Source organism: Actinia tenebrosa, unplaced genomic scaffold (assembly GCF_029948245.1).
Source record: "Actinia tenebrosa isolate PJP-AT-01 unplaced genomic scaffold, QUT_ActTen_1.0 PGA_scaffold0__85_contigs__length_37466705, whole genome shotgun sequence".
Lineage (NCBI taxonomy): Eukaryota > Metazoa > Cnidaria > Anthozoa > Actiniaria > Actiniidae > Actinia > Actinia tenebrosa.
Window position 1 is genome coordinate 16,000,588 of NW_028292569.1, and position 21,703 is coordinate 16,022,290.

The window sequence follows — 21,703 nt, forward strand, 5'->3', positions numbered from 1 at the left end:
TTTTTGTTTTTGTTTTTTGCTTTTTTGTTTTGTTTTTTTGTTTTTTTGCATGAATTTAAGGTGAGGTGTTAAGAATTATTCTGGACATTTCAAATTTTCACCTGCCCCCCCCCCCCCCCCCCCTTGCACTCTAGACCCCAGTTTCTTCCCGACATGACCACCACGAGGAGCAAAAAGAACAACATGGCGGTCTACTCACCAAGGAAAGAGAACATTCACGTGGCTGTGGATAACGACGAATTCTCATGTCCCTTATGTTGTGAGCTGTTTCAAGAACCAAAGCTGCTTCCAAACTGTGCTCACAACTTCTGCAAATCTTGTCTTAAGGAGCTGGTGATGCTAAGTGGTCGCGAGATTTCTTGTCCAGTTTGTCGTGCGAAGTCTAGAATTCCTCCAAATGGCGCTGCAGGATTTGCTACTAATACTCTGTTAGTCAGGCTTATAGACAACATACCTGGAAGAAAAGAAAAGAAGGAACTAGAAAAGAGATTGGTTCTCTGCAAAGAGGAGATAGAGAGGAAAAAGAAGATATATGTTCAGATGGAGGCGAAGTGTAACATGATTGCGAGAAACAGAGAGCTTGCTGAGGGACTGAAGAAGGAAATCTCTACGCATGCTAACAAATATGTTGAGGCTATCAAGAAATACGAAGAAGAATTATGTAAGGAAGTAGATGCCTTTTCAAAGCAGAACTGTGGCTTGTCATCCCTTGAAAAACTGGAGAAAGAGAAAATAAAATTGGAAGGCGATTTGAATGATGCTGCTACTGCTGTTGTTGCAGTGAACAGGGCTTTGAACAGTGAAAATAGGATAGAAGTCTTAGAAAAGAAAGAAGCCATGACATCGCAGCTGAAAGAGTACATAAATATCCCCACACCATCTGTTCTTGAAGAACTCGGAGAGGTTCAGAAATTTGACATGGAGTTCAGTAATTGTCAAATAAATATGGAAAATGGACTAGGAAAAGTCTTTAAGAAGCAACTGTATTCCAAAGAGGTGGAAACTGCAAGTGTACAGCAGAACTGCCATACTTTGAATTCCCAGAAGGAAAACGACGAAGCTACAGCTTACATTCGTCACCTAAAGGCCATGGGATTGACCAATAGCAACCTGTATAAAGGGACAATAACACAACATATAGCATTGGAATTTAATCCTTTTGCAGTTGCCGTATCACCTCAGAGTGGGGATATTGCACTGCTTTGTAGAGAAAGGAGAAAAGTCTATCTTTTGACCACTGAAGGATATCATTATAACACAGTTCACATTAAGCATGGAAATCTATGGGATGTGGCATTTTCCATTGACAATGACATCATTGTGGTGAATCGTGCTAACAATCGCTTGCTATTTTACACTGAGAGAGGCCAGTTTGTTAACAGAGAAGTAGAAGTTCCAAGAACCTGCCTGAAGTTTACCCATCTGTCTGTGGATGAAATGGGACGGTTGATTGTGACCTCGGCTAAAGTGTCAGATGAGGATGATGATGAAGATGTAGTTCAATGTTTGATTGTTTATCAACCTGATAGTGATATCTCAGATAGAATGTTTGGAAGAAAGCACCTCCAAAACCCAGTCTCTCGTGCCATCTTTTTCAAAGGAAGATATTATGTGGCTGACTGTTGTTCGGATGAAATAGTCCTCAAGGTCTTCACTGTGCAAGGGGAATTTGTTTCAAAAATCCCTAGCATACCAACAGCTCTCCCCACTTCAGGCTTTTCTTTATCCAGAGATCCATCGTCTGACAGATTTATCATATGTTGTTGGGACAACTCAATGTCCAAGGATTTTCTCAAAATTGTAGACTGTTTTGCTACCAGAGGAAAGACTGACACCAATAAGCTTTTTTGCCCTCAGGGTTTCCCAAAACAAGTTGCAGCACAGTCAGCAAGCGGCAGAGGCAAGTTCACATATTTGGTTGAAATATATAATAACAAGAAATGTTGTAACATTGTAAAGTATCCTGTTTGAGGATATGTTTTGCGTAGTCTGTATGCTCAAAAATGAGGATGTACACTCAAAAATGAGGAAAATTATTTTTAATTGGAGTAGATGGAAGAGGGTAATGGAGGAAGATTAGACTGGTAGTGACCTATGTCCCCTTGCTCCTGGCCTCCCCCAATAAATAATTAGCTTCAGATAAAAATAAATGTAATGTTATGAAACAATACACCATTTATTACCTCAATATTTTTGTAAGAAAAATATCAAAATTATATATAGATCTCAGTTTTTTAAATAACAAGATAGTTGATAGGTATATATTATTGTGCTATGTATTGTAATGGAAGTTTCATCTTAGAGGCCAGCTGTCTTTATTAAGATTTTGTTGGGAGGTGGGAGAGCTAGTGCAAGAAGTTGGGTCAATAATTTTTATGTATGGATTTTAGGGGGGAGCTGTGTAAATTATTGCAATATTAGAAATGTGCTTCAAGAAAGGGGACCAAGAAAACTTATTCCCAGTCCTCCACAACCCCTCCTCAGTTCCCACTTTGTTACTGTTGTAATATTAACTGTTTCATGAGTTTGATACTTGCATTCTGAATATTATGCATATTATTATTGAAGGTAAACATTGAGTTAATGAGTTCAAAAGGGATTTCATACAGAAGTATTTAGTTAGGCTGTATAGGAGTACTATTAATAGCCCACTTCTGAGATATGCTTCACTAATTGTCACACACAAAGGCTTCAGTGTGTATAATGTTCAGTGATTCTTGACAAGAAAAGAATTAATTTAATTTAGCACTATGCCTTGTACTGAAACCTTTCTGCATGACAAGTGAAGCATATCACGGAAGTCAGGGCTATTGCTCTGTAGATGTAAAGTCGGAGAAAAACATATTTTGTCATTTACATTTAGTTCAGAAAACAATTAAATAAACAAATAAAAATAACAACTCACTTGGTATTGTTCATTTCCTCATGTACTCCTGACTGTACATAAGACTGTTATAGTGAGGGGAGGAAAGGGGCAAATGCTCCTATAAGCCTTTTCATAGTTTAAGAATCGATTCCAGTGCGCATGCAATTTTATCCTGAATTTCTCACCTTTTTTTGTTTAATTAAGAACAAAAGAAGGTTTATTCAAAAGAAGGTGAGAAATTCGGGATAAAATCGCATGTGCACTGGAATCGATTGAAAACTATGAAAAGGCTTATTTCTAAAATTCAGGTTTTGATTTTATGTATTATTTTTAGAAGACCAGTACAGTCGAAGTCAGTGACTTAATGCTCCTCTCCATTGCGTATATTAATGGAATGCCTGCAGACTTGGTAAAACGTTTCATTGGAAAACGCAAGCATTCCTCTACGAAGCATGAGAATCTCACATAATCTATGAAATGAAAAAATGGAACAGAAGGGAAAGAGGGAAAAATTTACAGGAAGAAGCGAAAAAAGATAAAAATGAAGTTAGGGGGAAAAAACGAGATTAATAGTAAATAAATAATGGGAATAACAATCATAGCTCCGGCCCCTACCCCATACTCTCTAGGTCCTCTAATAGGCTATCAATGTCCCCTGGACCACACCCAGAAGAAACTGAACTCGATCAGCGGTTACTATAGCGTTCTATTTGTCATGCGTTGCCATCCCCTAATTTATCAGATCCGGTTCTGTATATTTTGTGGGTAAAAGGTTGTTTTTATCAGCTCTTATTACTTTAAAACTAACGTGTCTTGGCAAATATACCTCTCAGCTGTAACATGTGAGGTTAGTAATTTTATTTTAAGAGTAATTCAATCTTTTTATTGAATTTTTTTTTGAGTCTACGAAGAAACCGTCGAGTCTCCTTGAACAAGTGCGTAGGTGACGAGAAATATGGCGTATTCTTTGGATCCTTTCAAGAAAAGCTTTCAAATGACAATACCAGACGAGGAAGTTTCCTGTCCTCTGTGTTTTGAGATTCTTGGAGAACCGAAGTCGTTGCCTGGATGTGCACATAATTTTTGTAAAATTTGTATTCATGAATTGTTGATCAGAAACAAGAATACTGAAATTTCTTGTCCAGTTTGTCGTAAACCATCCCAAGTACCTTCGAATGGAGCCGAAGGATTTCCTACTAACACTTTCATAGTCAGGCTTATTGATAACATACCGGGTGTAAACGAAAAGCGAGAGTTACTAAAGGCTGTGGCTACTTGTAAGGATGAAATACAAAGGAATGAAAAAATACGTGACGAGATCGAGAAACGTCGTAGTGTCATCAACAGAAATAAAGAGCTTGCAGAGGAACTGAAAACACAAGTTTCTCTATATGCAAAGGAAACGATTGGGGAGATAAAAAACTGCGAACAGAAATTATGCAGAGAGATTGACGATTTTCTGAGACAGAAATTTGGCTTGCCTCATGAAAACAGCCTTGACAAAGCCAAGAAGAGGCTAGAGACTGTTTTACAACAGGCGTCAAACTGTGTGTACAGTGTTGAGGACATTTTAAAGAAAGATGACTTATCTGTAATTCTAGACTTGAAGACAGTGATGGTTGAACAACTGGCTGAGTACTCTAAGTTTCCTGCAGTAATAGGGGCTGCAAACAAAGAAATTCCTACATTTGATCTGCAGCTTGAAAAAAATTTGACTGCAAGGGAAAATTTATTAGGAAAGGTTGTGAGTAAGAGGGTGTCTGGAGAAAGTAGCAATAGTGAAAGAGTAGAACTACAATGGGGCTCATCTTCGTCATTTGTTGAAATAGAAAAAGAAAGCATTCAAAGCACCCATTCTTCTCATACTTCGAGTGACGAGCCAGTTTTGTCGTCTGAACCTGATTGGGTCACTCCTATTGACCGCCCTGGTTTTACGCAAAGTGAAATTGTTGCAAGTACCAGTTTACCTTTTGAGCCGTTTAGCATTGCCGTCAGTCCCCACAGTGGAGATATTGCCCTGCTGTGGAAAGAAAATAACAAAGTTTATCTTTACAAAGCCAATGGATCACAGTACAATACGATCAACATTAGATATGGAAATCTTTGGGATGTTGGTTTTTCGATTGATGACAACATAGTTGTTGTCAATCGTGCAAATAATCGTTTGTTATTTTATGACAGAGACAATCATTTCATGAACCAAGAAAGAGACATCCCAAGAACCGGTCTCAAGTATACATACCTCTCAGTTTGTGAGGATGGACGTCTTATTGTGACTTCAGCTCGTACTGAAGATGATGATGATGACAGTGAGGATGATGAAGAGAGTGATGATGATGATGATGAAATTGTCCAGTGCATTATCGTCTATGATGCTGATGACAGAAGCTGCAAAAGAATGTTTGGACGAAAACACCTTGACAACCCTGTCAGCCGTGCTGTTTTCCACAATGGATCATACTACATTGCAGATAAGGACAGCTCTTCAAACATCATTTACCTAAAGATATTCAGTTCACAAGGCCAATATATTGCTTCATTTTCAGATGGACACCCCAGTTATGGTTCTGCCTCTTTCTCCAAAGACATTGATTTTAATAGGCTTATAATGGCTAAGGGTCACCTACAGTATGTTGTTGGCTCTCCAAATTCACCAGCCATGTCAGTCATGACAGAACACAATCCTCCCCATGGCTTTTACATTCACAAACAAGAGGTAATACCAAAGTCTTTTCACTCACAGCACTATGAAGGAATGTTAAAGGTAGAGATATATAGAGATCAGGAAGTTTTTAACATAGTTCATTATCACTTTCAAAAATTGGGGCGTTTTTATCCAAGGTAGTTTCCCTTTAAGTATTTATGTAAACACATCATTTTGTCCTTTCAAGGACTCACTGTTGGGTTGCCAGGCCAATGTGAAAACTCTTGGGACTCCAGTTTGGCAAGATTCACATACGTCCCTGGGAATCCGTCCCTGGTCTCAGATTAATACTGTCAGAGCACATTCCCATGTTGAAAGACAATCATTGCACTATTATTTTATTTGGCCATCAGCCCAGGCATCATCAGCTTTGATTATTCTGTCCAACATTTTATGCATTTCTAGAATTAAACGTTTAAACACTCATGCTCATTTATTAGACAGTAATTAGAGTCACATAGATTGGGTTTCAGATATATTTATGCATGCTATGTGGGAACAAGGATCTAAGTCATAAACACTAAGCTTTTTCTGTATATTCCATAATCGGTACTTGGTATTGTCAAAGGATTATTCTATTCTTTTTAGACTAACTTTTTTATCCTCAGTGGTAGGATTTTTATGGATGATTTTAGATCAATTTTTAGAGCTTGCAATTTGTTAGCACAGCACAGAGGTATTGACAGCAATTATTTTTACTGTCTCAAGAACAATTCTATGCTCTTCAAGTAGATTATTTATGAAATAAAATAAAGAAATATGTGTCTATAGTCATTCTAGTGCTTTTGCACTATTGGGGACACCTTTCACTCATACACACTACCACTACATTCAATGTTCTATGCACACAACGCTCAACTCACATGTTGATTTTTACGGAGGGAGGAAACCGGAGAACTCGGAGAAAACCCTCATCACATAGGAGAGAATAACACATCAAACTCAAATTCACACATTGAATTTTATAAATGTCAAAGAAAAAAAGCCTAATTTTATCCAAAATTTTATTCAAAAATTCAGTGGAAAAATTTTTCATCAAACTTACAATTGTTATAATTGAAGTATAAAATTTTCAAAAGGGTAATTAAATATGGAGTCATATATTGACTTAGGAAAATAGCTTTTAAAGTGCAAAGTTTTTTTTTTTGCTTTCTGCTTATTCAAATGTATAATAAAATTAATGTAATATTCATGTTATAGAATAGTGATAAGAGTAAATTATGCATACGTGCACTAAATTGATAATGAGCCTGAAGCGAGATGACGTTTTACCCCCGACTCTATACCATAATAGTTTTTGAAATTCTTTCATATTAAAATTTTTGGTTCCTTAGAGAATACAGGAACAATAGTCATAATTAAAGAACAAAAGCAGCTGTGAAAAGGATTATGGTCTAGAGACAGGGGCAAAACGTCATCTTGCTTCAGGCTTATAGAGAATCAAATTCGTAAAATACCACAAAGGTGCTCCTTAATTACACACTCATATACAATACAATAATAAAAATAAGTAAAATCATATTGAAGAAATAGAAAATGCGCTCGTGTGCAGTCATAAAGCACGCTGGGTTAGCAGAACACAAGAGAAGTGTAATGAGCAGTATAACATGTAGCAGTTGTGCTTCTCAACACTTCTCGAGTGTTCTGCCAATCCCCAAGTTATTGCTTTATAACTTCACACAGCACAGCAAGCAAGTTTTTTTATTTCTTTTATAAAATACAAGTTACAATAACTTATGATAGATAGGAATAATGCAACTGAAAGTGTGCTGTGTGCTCTCATAAAGCACACGTTCCCAACCAATCAGAACATGAGATTTATAACAATTATTATAATTAGTAATAGACCAGTTTTACCATGTTTGGTTTCCTTTGTTATTATTTCTTTCTTTACCAGTAACACAAACAATCTTATCAAAGGAATGACACAAAGTGTAACATGGTAAAACAGTGGTCAGGTCTATTTGCACTTGAAAATGATTATAAACTTTTTTCCATGGGCTGTCTCATTCCCAGTGCCTCGTCAGCTGTCAAACCAGAGCTGAAAATGCATTGAGAATGAACATCTATGTCTATTCTTGATTAATTTCGATTTCTAAGCTATAAAAATTTGAATGATTAAAATGGAAAGTGTCATGATTCTGTGTGCTTCTATAGGTTCCTATAAAAACATTGCACCATCATGTGATGGCAGCCATGACAGAAGGCACAGTAGAGTGTTTTGCTCCTGGGAAACTAAATCCTTTCTTATGTAAATAACATTGGACCAGAGTCAATATTGTTCCTGCCTCCTGTCATGTCTTCCATCGCACCTGGTGCAAGGCCTCTGTACTAGGTATGGGAGCATTCACTTTTAGAAGTGGGGAGAACAGCCATAGAGGAATATATATTCTGTGCATCCCCAGTGTTCTTTCAAACTTATTCAGTGGTGGAACTTTAGATTGAGTTACAATACTCTGGCGACCCTTCATTTAAAGATTTGCCGTGTGGAGATGTTATGCCCCTCTTCTAGATCCCCCCCTCCCCCATAAAAATAGAGTATCCCTAAAATTGTTCCTTAAAAGTGTAGTGAATTTTGATGGGTCGTAGAATTGTAGAAAATTCTCCAAGTTTTAGATTTACTGTACTTCGAAGTATGTGAAAAACTGAAAAGAAAAAACGTTTAATATAGGATTAGAAATGAAGAAATCTCATTTTAATATGGTAATTTTTACCGGTTTATTTATTTATTTATTTATTTACCGGTTTTCCCAGTGCTTTATTCCCTCACGCGCACTCTTTAACTGAGTATTTATTTATCTTTGCCATTGAAGAAATAAGTGTATAAACGACTAAAGCATATGCAAATCGATGGTTTGAAATTACGGTCAAGAATGGGTGGCAGAGACCACAACATCTTTTGCCGACTACTGTAAGCTCGTAGGTCAAAAGAACTTGGATGATGGGTGGGGAGAGAGAGAGTGCGGGCTAGACGGAAAATTGCAAGGTACGACTTGTGCTTTAGAAATGCGACCACTTGATACTCGAAAATGCTGCTGATATAAGGCAAAGCAAAATGACTACAACTCTTAACCAATTTTATAAAACATCAGGAAAATCCATACCGCCCAATCAAAATGACTATAGAACTCGTATTTATAACAGTACGACGTGTTAATTGGTGCTGCAGCGAATAAACAACATTGAAGCAGTTTTTGGCATATCTCTATTCCAAGATTAAAAATTTTCAATTAAATCCAACTTTTTCAATACCATGATACTTACCGCAAGGAATCCTAAGCTAAGAAAAAGGGCTTTATCCTGAACAGAGCTTTCTCTTGGAACTAAAATTAATATAAATTAAAAGACTGGTTAAGGCGTGAATTTTTTTTCAGGACATGTGGCTCAACTAAGTAGATATCACGTGACCAGTTACAAACTCCTTTTGTGGAGTCAGTCTGTTCATAACCGTTTTCTTTCTTGCCCTCTTTTCCTACGCATTCTTAAATATATAGAAAAACTGATCATCAAATCTTTTTTAAGTCTTGCCGACTTATGGCGTTTTATCCAAATTGGCGGGGAAATGCATCTCGAAAAATATCACGAGTGCAAAATAGCCCCCGGAAGCAAAACAGTACGTGTTTGAAAAACTGAGATGAGTTAGGGGTATGATATTATACTTACAAGTGATAGACACTCGTTCAGATTCCTCTGTGACACAGCAACTCGAGACCCCTCCTAGGAATCCGCGCCATTCGTGGTTAATCCGTCCAATATGTGAGGCCGGCTTATCCTCTTTATCTACCTGTAGCAACTATAAGAAAATGTGCACAGGAATTTAGCAAGCGAAACAGTTGTTGCGTGTTACGTTGCATGCACGAAAAAGAAGTACTAGAGTGGTTTTCATAAACCCGTGAAATACAAACTAGCCTAATACAAATTGGTAGACCCTAATTCCATTGTGTACTCTTGTTGTTTTTTTCACTATTACACACTAAGTAATGGTATCTGTTTCACGGGAGTTATGAAAATCACTCTAGTTGTGTTTTGTGTCAAGTTCATTGTGAGCTCACTATTATAGGATCAGAATAGATAGTATCCTATGAACTGAGTTAGGTTTACCTCTGAGGTTTGCGAGCGCTGCATTATATTTTTTGGACCTGCAACATCACTGGCAAAGGCCGAAGGCGCTTTTTTTTAGTCAAGAACTGGACCGACTTTTATTGATTTTTATGTTCGTTTGTTCTGATCGAAATCAACGCGTGCGATTGCGCAAAGATGCATACGAAATGTTTTACTGAACTAGGATTGCGCGCCTGACAACAATAAACACAATTGTGAAAAATGGGTCCAATTTTGGACTACAGACGCTGGCTTTTGGCCACGATTTACATCCTATTCTAACGAAATTAAATTTATTATATATATCTTTAGAGATTGTTAATTAACCGCTGACTTCGAAGAAGTGGAATTTTGACGGTCACGGGACACTAAAATGGACTCTTATAAGTTAGCTTGAGAATGTAGAACTTAAAACTTATCACAATACTGGACTCAAAAGCCACTGAACTTGAGCAGATCTGAGTTATACCTAGCTGGCTAGGCACAAGACTTGGTTGGCTTCAACTCTGTACATTTTCCACTCCACGGAAATCTGTTTTCAAGTGAATTGAAGATAAATTAACGTTAACTGACCTCAAAGGAAGCTGGATCATTTCTGGAGCACTCACAAGGACAACACGTGGGACCAGTGACAGTGTGCGTCTTTCTTCCTTCGAAGTTGAATACTTCGAAGTACTGCGTGGGTGGCAAACAACTTCCACACGTTTCTCTTGAACTTGAATGGGAAAAAATAAACGAGTGAGTACTTTGGAATTTCTAGTAACAGGATAAAGATTTAGTATGACTGTGAAAAAGCTATGGTTCAAATATTAGCTTTTGTAAACGTATCACGGTGCGTCAGTGCTAGGACGCATTCGCGACATGCCATCGCAACTGAAATGGCTTTTCTTTGTGATTCTCTAATCACCACTTACATGTAAATATTGTAGGATACCTCTCCTATCGCCACACCGCTGCATTGGACTGGGCATGCTCAAAAACGAGTCTCCAAAATAATTTCGTCGAGCATGCGCAGTAAGAAATTAGGACTCTGGATACGAAATTGCAAACTCAATTCATCTCCAGAGCCTGCGAACGAGATTGTCTGCATGAACAGTGGATATACTGGTACGGCGCATGCGCTAGAATTACATACACATCTATACTCACGCATTCCTCACTTGCCCCAGGACCTCTCCTGTCGGCATTCGCACAATCATTGATGGGGATTTCCAAGGGCAAAATATAGGCGAACTGAACGACCATGGATGATCGATCTCCATAATCCAGTTATTCTCGTTGACGTAGACTTTCATGTAGTATTGGCGTTTGTTCCCAAGTAATGCCTGAATGCAGCCATTCTCAGCCTTTTCTATAAACAGATTGGAAAAAATCAGCAGTCTGAGTTTTTCTTGTGGTTAAGAGCGCGCGTTCAAGAAGGTATTATATTTAGGAGATTAAAATGCTTGCTTCCCAACTCTTCGGCGCTGGGTTTGTATTCCCAGTGGCCATATGCATGCTGAACTGGTCCAGTTTGCCCGTTCTCTGGTTTTATCCAGCTCTTCCTCTCCTTTCAAACCAATCTTAGCTGATTCAAACTGCTTAAAGCTCGCGCTGTGTCTCTAAGCCAGTCTCAAGTACGTACTGGGTACACACATCTCTATGTGCTGCATTTAGTTCAGCCATTCCTTTTATGATGCGCAGCTATGCTATTTCTAGTGCTAACTCACAAATTTACAGCAATATAATTTTTTGTTGGCAAGATTCTAATAGTATTTTTTATAATTTCTTACCTTGCCTAACCTCGAGTATTTCTATACCTCGGCCATTTTCCACTGAAAAGTTGCTCGTGTTCCACCATGCTAAAAGTTAAAAAACAAAACAACGAGAAGTTAACAGCACCTCTTACTGTTGAGCCTGAAATCTTTTGTTTTAAGAATCATACAAGTAAGTCCGATCTTGTCAATACACCGGGCCGTATATCAAGTACGTTTTTCACACATGGATAATCAATCAAGGCCAAAGTCACGTAACAAGTACGTATCCTACCTGCATTACCAGCTCCGAGCATAATCAGTATACAGTCAATTAAAAAAAACGTTGTCGTCGACCGGCTCAAGCCTACGCGACTGGACCGAAAGGAATATGGGTAAAAATCACTGAAGCGGTTAAATATTCGTTCTGAATTGATTGTTCCCGCTAGTAATAAGATAATAACGGCTAGAAAAAATCCATAGAATGCATGTCTTCGGGTTTAGGGGAAGAAAAACAAAGTAGTTATGATTCAGTTCACAATTCCGAAAATATGAAGGCATTAAAAAAACATCTCCTTCAACACTTCCCGCTCGCCTACGACGGTTCGTGCTGTAAACCAGGCATAACTAGTCAGATAAAATATTATGTAGTCAACTCGGCTTCAATGATTACTACCCAGAGTTCCTTTCGGCCCAGTCGCGTAGGCTTGAGTTGGTCGACGACAACATTTTTTGAATTGACTGTATAGCCAGATCATAATAACAATAATTCTATAAAAATGTATAAACTATAAGGTGTTTTAATGCCAAAAAGCCTTATATCCTCTCGTTATTCATACTGAGACAAGCGACTAAATATGCTTAATATCTAAACTAAGCTTTTAATCCGTGCGCAAATTTCTGTCGGCAGCTCACTATTAAAACTGAATTGAAAAAAGATAGACCGTTTTCCAAGGTTGCGTGCGCATCCCATCTTTACGGGCCACAAAACTGAAATTTGCAAATTCTGTTAAATCGAAAAGCCAGTTTTATATTTAAAGAAGAGAATAATCGAGTTCATAAATCCCACGAGGAAAAGTATTATAGTAGGCAGCCTACGCGCCTACGCGTTCGTTGTAGAAATAAGCAATCGTTTATCTTGGGGTTAGGTTTAAGGTTAGGATTGGGGAAGGCTTTGGCGGTGTATTCTATAGTTATTCCATTAAATCTTATCGAAAAATCTCAGTTATAAAGCTCCTTTTATTGTATCTTGGCCCGTCGAGTTTCTTAAATTTGGATAAGCGCGCAGCTTGAGGTCTGTTATATTATATGAGTTCATATTCACATTTACATTCAGAATTTTATAAATCTGTTGATGAAAATAAGGAGATCGAATTCTCGAATTTTGGTTCTTTTAGTATGATTCAAGGAATAATTATTTCACTCACTGCCAAATTTCTCAGAGCCCGTGAAAATGTGTAAGTGATTTTCAATATATTCTCTTGCCAGCATAAATCAATTAAGAGTGGTTTTTTACAGAAGTGATTTGAAGCCTCACCTTCAGATTCGTAATTTTGTTTAATAACGAACTCTTCCACGTCCTGTAAGATCTCAAGCCCCATCGGAATGTAAGTGGATTTTCTTTCTCGAGTAACTACCTTTTGACCTGGTTGTATTAGCTGAACGCTTTCACCTTCGTTCTTTTGTAATGCTTCGTTTGATCCATGTATATTCTCTAAAAATTCTACAGAACCGCTCAAGTCCTGACGATAGGCAAACGATTGCTTAGTTTCGTAGTGTACTTTCGCCATTTTGCTACAACTGACACAGCTAAGAAAGATAGCTCAGTGTTTAAAGAGAAATATTCGATAGACCTTAAAAAAATTGAGCGGAAATGAAGCAGAAAGCGTTTTTATTACAGACCCGTTATCAAACATTTGCAATTCTAATATATCATGTTGTTATTGTTTGGAAGCCCTCTACCGGAACTAAGCTTTTCTATTCCACGTTAGTGATTCGCTCAGATCATAGTTATTTTGAATAACACCATTCATACAGGCCACCCAACTATAAACACACTCGCACTTGAAGCATGACAGGATTTCAATAACTGAAGAAAAGAGGAATGTTAGTTCAAACGCGAAAATGGAGCGAAGTTTTAATAAACTATGCTGATAAACAGCTTTGTTCATTTGTCTCTGTTGATATTTTTGAGCGTGGTTATCTTATAGTATATTAGTGGTAATTTTGGATAATGCGACCTTAGTAAATCTACGTTAAAAGAAAAAGTAAACACAGCAAAATTAATTTTCCCCTCAATTCATTCTCCTGCGTCCATTCGTATCGGCACTATAGCGAAATTCCTTTGAAGTTAAATATAGAACTGTGAGGCTCTGTCAACTAATTCGAAAACGGATTAGTGTGGTCGGCGCATTAGTCAGAAGGAGTAGACTAAGTGGTTAGATTTTGTAAGATGAAAATATCGGCCCAAACATTGCTATGCTGCTTTTTTGAGGGGTAAGGAGGGGTAAGGTGTAGGAGGGAGGTGCAGCTAGCTCGGAGGGGGGTTGATAGACCCCTCCCCCTCCCCCGGCTAGGCCCCAATTTATGGTAGATGCATCCATACAATGTTATGAAAAAAATGCTAATAGAACTTTTAAATTGCAACTAGCTTTGATATGTCATATTCCTTAGAATGTTCGAGGTTTTTACTGATAGTCAGAAAAATTGTTGGGGTTCCTGTGCTTATCTATAACACAGGAGGCCCATTACATACCCTTATTATTTTTATCCAAAATGGCGGCGGCTTTGAGTTGTGTTTTCAAGGCAGCGATAAATGATTTTCTTCACGGGCAAATATATCCGTCACAAAGGACTTTATATCTTATTCAGAAGCTAAAAGGCTTCCACTATAGGCAGTACAAGAAAGCTGCAGGTCAAATCATACCAAATGCTGCTAGAATAACTTCTACAGACTTGACATTGCAAGATTTTATGCTTTCTGGACGACCTTCTGGACAGAATGGAAAAATAGGAAGCGGAGAGAAGATTCCTTATTTGAGGGAAGAAGAATTTCGTGGATATGGAAGGAAAGGTATAAGTTGGTAAATCATAGTAGATAGAGTTAATTTTATTATAATAAATAAATAGAGTTAATTTTATTAAAATAGTTAGAGTACAAACACTATAAGTGTGTAACATAAATACCACTAAATACTGCTAAATTATGCTAATCCTATTATTTTCTATTGTTTAATTAGCACTATTTACTACTAAATAGTGCAAAGTGTTGCACACTTTTAGTGTTTGTACTCTAATACTATCGGTAAATGAAATAGGAACTAGTCCACAAATAATCTATCATATTTAAATATATACCTGAGTGGTGTAAAGTTTGAATAAAATAAAAGAAGAAAAATGAATTAATGGAAAAAAGAGAGGAGATAATAAAAAAAATAAAATAGAAAAATGAATGAATGGGTGGATGGTAGAATGGGATGCAGGGAAATCCAAAGAGGGAAATGAGAAGGAAACATCGTAAGATTGTTAAGATTGTATCAAAATGTACATCTTTGCACTCTTATTAATTTTTATTTGCAACTCCCAGTTTATTTTGAGACATATGGCTGTCAGATGAATGTGAATGATACAGAGATTGCTTTGGCATTTTTACTTGAAAAAGGATTTAGAAAAGCAACAGACATTAGCCAGGTAAACTTGTTTGTGTTAAACTTATAATAGATTAATAAAAAACAAGAAAAGCTGGATGGTTGCAAGGATGGTTTGAAAAAAGAATGAAGTGATAAATGGGTTGGGTAGTGGTGAGCTCATCAATGCAACCTGGGTTCTGAAATATGTGTCATATACGAGTAGAGTTGCTTGGGAACCATTGTTTGTTGTCTCTCTAAAGTTCTACACTAAACTTCTCCAGTTTTCCTCCCTCCTCAAAAACAAACTCCTGAATACCAGTTTGATCTGGCATCAAGCAGTCTACTCAAAAGCCTCTAGCTCCGGAGTCTCTGAGCATAACACTGCCTATGTCAGATAGACATAATATATTAGTACATTATTCTATTTATATGTTGTGTTGTATTCCCTCATTTCTCAATAGGCAGATGTGATTTTACTAATGACTTGTTCTATCAGGTGAGAGTTCATTGGAGCTATAATTTTGTTATATCAGGGACTGCAGAGCAAGTTTTTGATTTCTTTTTTTTTTTTTTTTTTGGAGGGGGGGGAGCTAATATTTGAGAAATCGCTTCCAAATACCGAATTACACTATCAAATAGAAAAGAAGCAAATAAATCAGAAATGGTGGCAAAATTAGTGGTGTGGCTATAGCCCCTCAGCCCCAATAGCTCTGTGGTCCCACTGCTGTCCCAGTGTAACAAACCCATGATAATAGCAATATGGTAATATGGCAATGTACAAATATGGTCAAATTATCTTTTCTACTCATGTCAATGCAGAGAAAATGCAGAAAACAAAATATGGAATAGATTAAAGCACCTCAAACACACGAAACTCAAAAGACAAAAACACCTTCCTCAACTAAAGATTGGAATTTTAGGTAAGAGGAATTTGATATAATAGAAAAATGATAATAACAATAATAATAATAATAATAATAATAATAATAATTTTTTTCATTGAAAGTCATTTCATGTGGCGTATTTGATATGTAGTCATTAATGTCTCATGCCCATGTTTTAAGTTAGCAGTTTTAAGTACAGCAGGTTTCATTCATAGCCCTTATCAGCAGCAGCAGCAGCAGCAGCATTCATCATCAGTATCATCATCAATATCATCATAATCATCCTCATCAGCATCATCATCATCATCATGTTACATTATTTGATCACCAAAATTTTCAAATGCACCAACATCATCACCATCAGCTGATCAGTATCCCTGTCACCATCTTTTTTCATCTTTTCACGGTGTATAATTTACCTTTTCATCATTACTGTTTCATTAGAAACACCGACGCAGCTCACACTAGTTTTTAGCTAGTTATATCTTTTTGTCACCATCTTACATTATTGTCACCACTATCACCATTAATATCATCAGCTTTATTATTAATATTAAATCATTTAATCATTGTCCCCAACATTAACATAAATTTACAGCATTTCAATATCATCTTTTCTCACTATTTATATCTGGTTTATCAGGATGTATGGCTGAGAGATTAAAGACAAGGCTCTTAGATGAAGATAAACTAGTTGACATCGTTGCTGGCCCAGGTATGGTGTAATGACACTCAGTAATATGAGTATGTATTACATCCTGATTTCATTTTATATATGTATTGCAAATTATCTTAAATATACCAGAATACCTTGTTCAGTTCTTTGTTATTATCTCAGATTCTTACAGGGACTTACCAAGATTGCTGGCTGAAGCACAAACTGGACAAGCTGCAGGTACCTAGAATATGCCCAAATATTAGAAACCATACACATATAGAATAGTATGTGTGCAATTATAAAGCAAGTTGGGATCTAGAACACAACAGAAGTGATAGAGGAGGGGTCGATGTAATGCCTCTCAATACTTCTAATCTGTTCTGCAAATTTCCCTGGGGGGGTTTTCTTGCCCGTTTAGGGTAGGGATGTGCCGCTGAGCCCTCTGAACCCTGACCCTGTTCCAGAGTAAAATCGCTGAAATTCATACCCTGTTCCAGAGCAAGATCGCTGATAACCATAAACTTTTCTGGTAGTGCGAAAATAGATACCCTGTTCCAGAGCAATCGTGATTTTACATATCCTGTTCCAGAGTAGAGCCGCTGCAAACCATACCCTGTTTGGCGGCACGTACCCATATAGTGAATATAGGGGAGTACCCCCCCCCCCACCCCATTCAAATTTCCAAGTGCTCCAGAATACTGCAAACAAGTTTTTAAAATTTCTTTTGATGAAACACCAATATGGAATTTCAGTTATTTTTTTCGATATGAGGGATCATTGACATGAAGGCATGCATTCTCCCTGCTTTCATAAGTATATGCTTTAATAAAGCATACATTAGCCTTAAAGTATGCAAAATCAACAAATAGAAAACAATATTTAAAGCAGTTATTTTTAATAATGGGTAAAAAATTATTATTTTTGTTATATTTCATTGCTTTATGTTGTTGTCTTTTCATGTAGTCAATGTAATGCTTTCTCTTGATGAGACATATGCCGATGTAACTCCAGTTAGACTGAACAAGGACTCTCATTCAGCCTTTGTGTAAGTTTTAAAGTAGACATTGTCATTGCTATACATGTTTGAACTCTTTTCTGCAGTGTTGCACCTTATGTATTGGTAATATAATTCCTTTAAGTTCATTAGTTCTATTGTAGAAAAAGTTGCCATGTACTGACATTCCTCAAAACCTAGACTGCCAGCAATGTTGCATGCAACAGCTACACCATGGGAGGTTTTGGCGTATTTAGTGTTTGAAAGCCAGTTATTGATAGAGTTATTGCTCTTATATAAATTTGTTCTCATAATTTGAATTGACAGATCCATAATGCGTGGCTGCAACAACATGTGCACATACTGCATTGTGCCATTCACACGTGGTAGAGAGAGAAGTAGACCTATTGCTTCTATTGTCGATGAAGTAAAACACTTGATAGATCAGGTAATACTCCTAGCAGAAAACATTTGTATTTTCAGTAATGCCATGTAATATAGTTATTCTCTCAGACATGAACTAGCCATGTGTACTGTGCTTTTAGGTATTCTATCCCCAGTGCTACCCTCACATGCTCCCACATCCCTGATTCTAATTTTAATTTGTTTTATTTTGGGACTTTGTTCAATTGAAATTCTATTGTGTAGTTCCAAAAATTATGCATACCTCCCTCACAGAGGACTTTTTTAAAGACACCCCCTACCCCCCGTAAATTCCAATTTTCTTCCATACAAATCCGTAACTTTTGTTTTTTCTCTGACCCCCCCACTCTTCGGAAATTCCAAATTCCTCTGTGGGGTGGGTATGGATAATTTCTGGAACTACACATTCTCAGTTGTTGTTCTATGCCCAGCAACACTGAGATATGAAAAAGCCCTCTTAGATTTTTACATCATTAAATTTTTTTTTGTCTTTGTTAGGGAGTAAAAGAGGTGACTTTACTAGGGCAGAATGTAAACAGCTACAGAGATGCCTCAGGTGATTACAGCAGTGACACTAGTACTTATCAAAGAAGCAAGGGTTTTACAACTATATATAAGAACGTGAAAAGTGGCACAACATTCACAGACCTTGTTGATAGAGTTTCACAAGTAAGAAATATAAGTTGAGTGGAATTGAATGAGTAGAAAAAATATGTGCTTGAAATTAAGACTTATTTCTTTATTGATTCTTACAGATTTCCCCTGAGCTTCGAATAAGATTCACTTCTCCTCATCCCAAGGATTTCCCTGACAAGGTACAGATGTGGTGATAAGGATTTACAGTCCTTTAAATAAAACAATAAAAATATGCATGTGTGTCTCTTTACTGGAATATGAACAAGCTGAAAGCTGTAGAGAAATGAATTTAGGAGTGTGTATATTGCATCTCGACTACTCTACAGTTATCAGCACAAAGACTTTTTATATCTTTATGCAGACACATCTCTGGTATGTCACATCTAAGACAGCCAGAGGTTTACTTGAACATATTGATATTATTGTTCTTGTAGCTTCTAGAGTTGATCAAAGAATGCCCCAATGTGTGCAATCAAATCCATCTTCCTGCTCAGAGTGGCAGCACAGAGGTCTTGGAATCTATGAGAAGGGGGTATGAACATCCTAAAACACTTATGTTAAAAAAACCCTTGATTCTCTAAGTCGTACAGTCTGATTGCACTAAATTAAAAATGGTTTTTTTTTTTTTTTGTTTGCTGTTGCTGTTGCTGTTGAAGGTACACTCGAGAGGCCTATCTAGAGCTAGTTGATAACATCAGAAACACAATACCTGGTAAATATTTTATATGTATTGAAGATGGAACCTGGGAATGATACCAGTGGGGGAAGGATTAAGGGGCTACTAATTATAAGTCCTAACATGTCCCAAACAGTGCAGGATAATAAATAAGTAAACTAAGTAAGGTAGCTCCCCACACCTACTGTGTAGTGCATGTGTCTATTCTATTATACATGATCCCTTTTTCTTCTGTATCTTCCATGAAAGGTGTGTCTTTATCCAGCGATTTCATAGCAGGATTTTGTGGTGAAACTGAATCTCAACACCAAGAAAGTTTGTCCTTACTGAGAACTGTGAGATACGATATGGCATATCTTTTTGCCTATAGCATGAGAGAGGTATTCAAAACATTGCTGGTCATCTTAGGGACTGCTGAGACGGGGGGCTGGGATTAAAACTATACTCACCCCTCCCTCCCCCCCCCCCCCACTTTTCACCTTTCCCATATTAATCTCTTATATTTTCCAAGCATAGTCCCCACTTTTTCCTATACTTCTCTCATATTTCCCAATCTTATCCCCCACATTTAAGGGTGGTCCTTGCATCTGCACATGTTTTATAAACATTCATTTTCTTATATAGTGAATAGTCCCATTTTCGAATTCCAAAAATACCACACCTATTTATAAGTTGGCTACCTTAGTACATGAAATTTTTGCGACACTTTTGATTTTTGTATCTTATACTCATTAATTATTTATGAGCTCATCAACTAACCAGGGTTTCCTATTTGTACCATGTGCAGTAGTTTGAAACCCCCATCAAATACGACCGCACCCATTTCAAAGTTCTAGTACTTGAGGGATTGGACTGGAGGTCAGTTGACCAGACTGGACAAGAGGGACTGAGTCATAAATCACAAAACATTTTTCATTGAACATTCAGATTTTGAAAGGGTATAGACAATCTTAATGTATAGTAAAAACATGCCCAACCTCTAGAATTTGATTTATGCGTCTAAATTCTGAATTTCAAGAGTTTTTTTTTATTTTGGAAAATCCGGAACCGCACATGGATGGACTGGACTGGACTTCAGTTAACTGGATGGTGGATCGAAACAAGTTTTTTACACCGAATTTGCAGCTTCTATCCTATGAATTTTAATTTAATGTTCATAAATAGTAGTTTTATGTTAAAATGTTGCAAAAAAAATCAATATCAATTTTTTTCATAAATTGGAAAACATATTGGATCTTGGATTTGCAAAAACAATTTGCTTCTTGTCTGACCATCCACCAACAGTTAAACACTTTAGTTTAAAAAAAGGTTTTTGCCAGTATTTATCACTAGTAGAAACCAAACATGGGCCATTATTTCAATTGATAATTTTTCTACAATGATAATTAAATGGGACACATATACTTAGAGTGCTCTATGACTTATTGCTATGACTTATTGCAAAACTGTGTTTCAGAAAACGCGTGCGTATCATCGGCTTCAAGACAACGTACCTCAAGAAGTGAAGTCTCGAAGACTACAAGAATTGATTGACACATTTTACTCAATAGCCAAGGAGCAGAATATTAGACACATTGGTACTAGACAGCTAGTCCTTGTGGAAGGGGTAAGCCTCAAGCCTTTTTTCTCCTATCCTGTTCCTCTTTTCCTTGCTTGCTTCCTCTTTTTTCTAATCCTTCTAACCCACCCTACTTCCCTTCTACCCTCTTGCTTTCTTGTTGCTTTCTTGTATTTTATGCGCACAAACTTGTCAGTGCGCACACTTTTCACACTACCAATGCAAGTTTCTAACCTTTACAATTTTCTTTCATTGTAACTAGACAAGTAAGAAAAGTCAGCAACACTTTGTTGGACGTAATGATGGCAACACAAAAGTTATTTTCCCCATTATCATGGTTACATGTGAGGAAACACTTGCCCCGGAGGTTGAAATAAGACCTGGAGATTACATAGAAGTTGAGGTAAAAGCTGTGCTTTTCTTGCTTTGAAACATTTAATTCTTTAAGTCTTAAAAGTTTTCTTTGCTTTTTTTAACAGTTTTGCTGATTTTTGCTTTTTTAGGTCTTAACAGCATCAGCACTAACTCTTCAAGCAAAACCAGTTTGTAGAACTACACTCCAACGATTCAACCAGAAATTAAAACAGCCAAAATAAAATTTATAATTCCTTAATGTGCTTTTATTGAATTATTCACTAAATAGATTTTTGTTTATAATTAAAAAATGGAAAGAAATGAAAATAGAGTGCAAACAATATAACCATGAAACTTTAGTAATACTAAATAGCACAATTTCATGCAAATTCCATTGTTTTCTATTGTTTAATTAGCAGTATTTTGTACTATTTAGTAATAAGTGTTTCACGGATTAATTGTTTGCACTCTAAAAGGCAGCCCCCCC

At 36.9% G+C, this 21,703-nt stretch overlaps 4 protein-coding genes across 4 annotated transcripts; 3 read left to right on the forward strand and 1 right to left on the reverse strand.

Moving 5' to 3' along the window:
• The first annotated feature begins 183 nt into the window (after positions 1-183).
• On the forward strand, positions 184-2,900 carry LOC116286389 (uncharacterized). Its single transcript, XM_031692900.2, has one exon. The coding sequence runs from the start codon at positions 184-186 to the stop codon at positions 1,969-1,971; it is 1,788 nt and encodes a 595-aa protein (XP_031548760.2). The 3' UTR covers positions 1,972-2,900.
• Positions 2,901-3,611: 711 nt separating this feature from the next.
• On the forward strand, positions 3,612-7,709 carry LOC116286383 (uncharacterized). Its single transcript, XM_031692893.2, has one exon. It carries the CDS (start codon positions 3,822-3,824, stop codon positions 5,709-5,711), a length of 1,890 nt encoding a protein of 629 aa, XP_031548753.2. The 5' UTR covers positions 3,612-3,821; the 3' UTR covers positions 5,712-7,709.
• Positions 6,556-13,291, reverse strand: LOC116286384 (phospholipid scramblase 1). Its single transcript, XM_031692894.2, has 7 exons — positions 12,942-13,291; positions 11,444-11,512; positions 10,821-11,022; positions 10,245-10,386; positions 9,234-9,363; positions 8,835-8,893; positions 6,556-8,215 (listed from the first exon to the last, which is right to left on the reverse strand). Exons 1-7 carry the CDS (start codon positions 13,192-13,194, stop codon positions 8,189-8,191), a joined length of 882 nt encoding a protein of 293 aa, XP_031548754.1. The 5' UTR covers positions 13,195-13,291; the 3' UTR covers positions 6,556-8,188.
• Positions 13,292-14,179: 888 nt separating this feature from the next.
• Positions 14,180-21,475, forward strand: LOC116286387 (mitochondrial tRNA methylthiotransferase CDK5RAP1). The gene is made up of 16 exons (XM_031692897.2): positions 14,180-14,477; positions 14,991-15,094; positions 15,495-15,529; positions 15,853-15,953; positions 16,561-16,632; positions 16,756-16,812; positions 17,539-17,620; positions 17,897-18,017; positions 18,491-18,661; positions 18,748-18,807; positions 19,063-19,160; positions 19,285-19,340; positions 19,554-19,684; positions 20,761-20,910; positions 21,125-21,265; positions 21,366-21,475. The coding sequence occupies exons 1-16, from the start codon at positions 14,180-14,182 to the stop codon at positions 21,456-21,458; spliced, it is 1,770 nt and encodes a 589-aa protein (XP_031548757.2). The 3' UTR covers positions 21,459-21,475.
• Positions 21,476-21,703: the final 228 nt, after the last annotated feature.

Coding starts and splice junctions, on each gene's coding strand:
- LOC116286389 (XM_031692900.2), top strand. CDS start 184: ATGGCGGTCTACTCACCAAGGAAAGAGAACATTCACGTGGCTGTGGAT.
- LOC116286383 (XM_031692893.2), top strand. CDS start 3,822: ATGGCGTATTCTTTGGATCCTTTCAAGAAAAGCTTTCAAATGACAATA.
- LOC116286384 (XM_031692894.2), bottom strand. CDS start 13,194: ATGGCGAAAGTACACTACGAAACTAAGCAATCGTTTGCCTATCGTCAG. Junction 11,513..12,941: donor ACAAAATTACGAATCTGAAG/GTGAGGCTTCAA, acceptor TTTAACTTTTAG/CATGGTGGAACACGAGCAAC. Junction 8,216..8,834: donor TTAGCTTAGGATTCCTTGCG/GTAAGTATCATG, acceptor TTTTCTTTTCAG/TTTTTCACATACTTCGAAGT.
- LOC116286387 (XM_031692897.2), top strand. CDS start 14,180: ATGGCGGCGGCTTTGAGTTGTGTTTTCAAGGCAGCGATAAATGATTTT. Junction 15,095..15,494: donor AAGCAACAGACATTAGCCAG/GTAAACTTGTTT, acceptor ATTTCTCAATAG/GCAGATGTGATTTTACTAAT. Junction 15,530..15,852: donor CTAATGACTTGTTCTATCAG/GTGAGAGTTCAT, acceptor ATGTCAATGCAG/AGAAAATGCAGAAAACAAAA.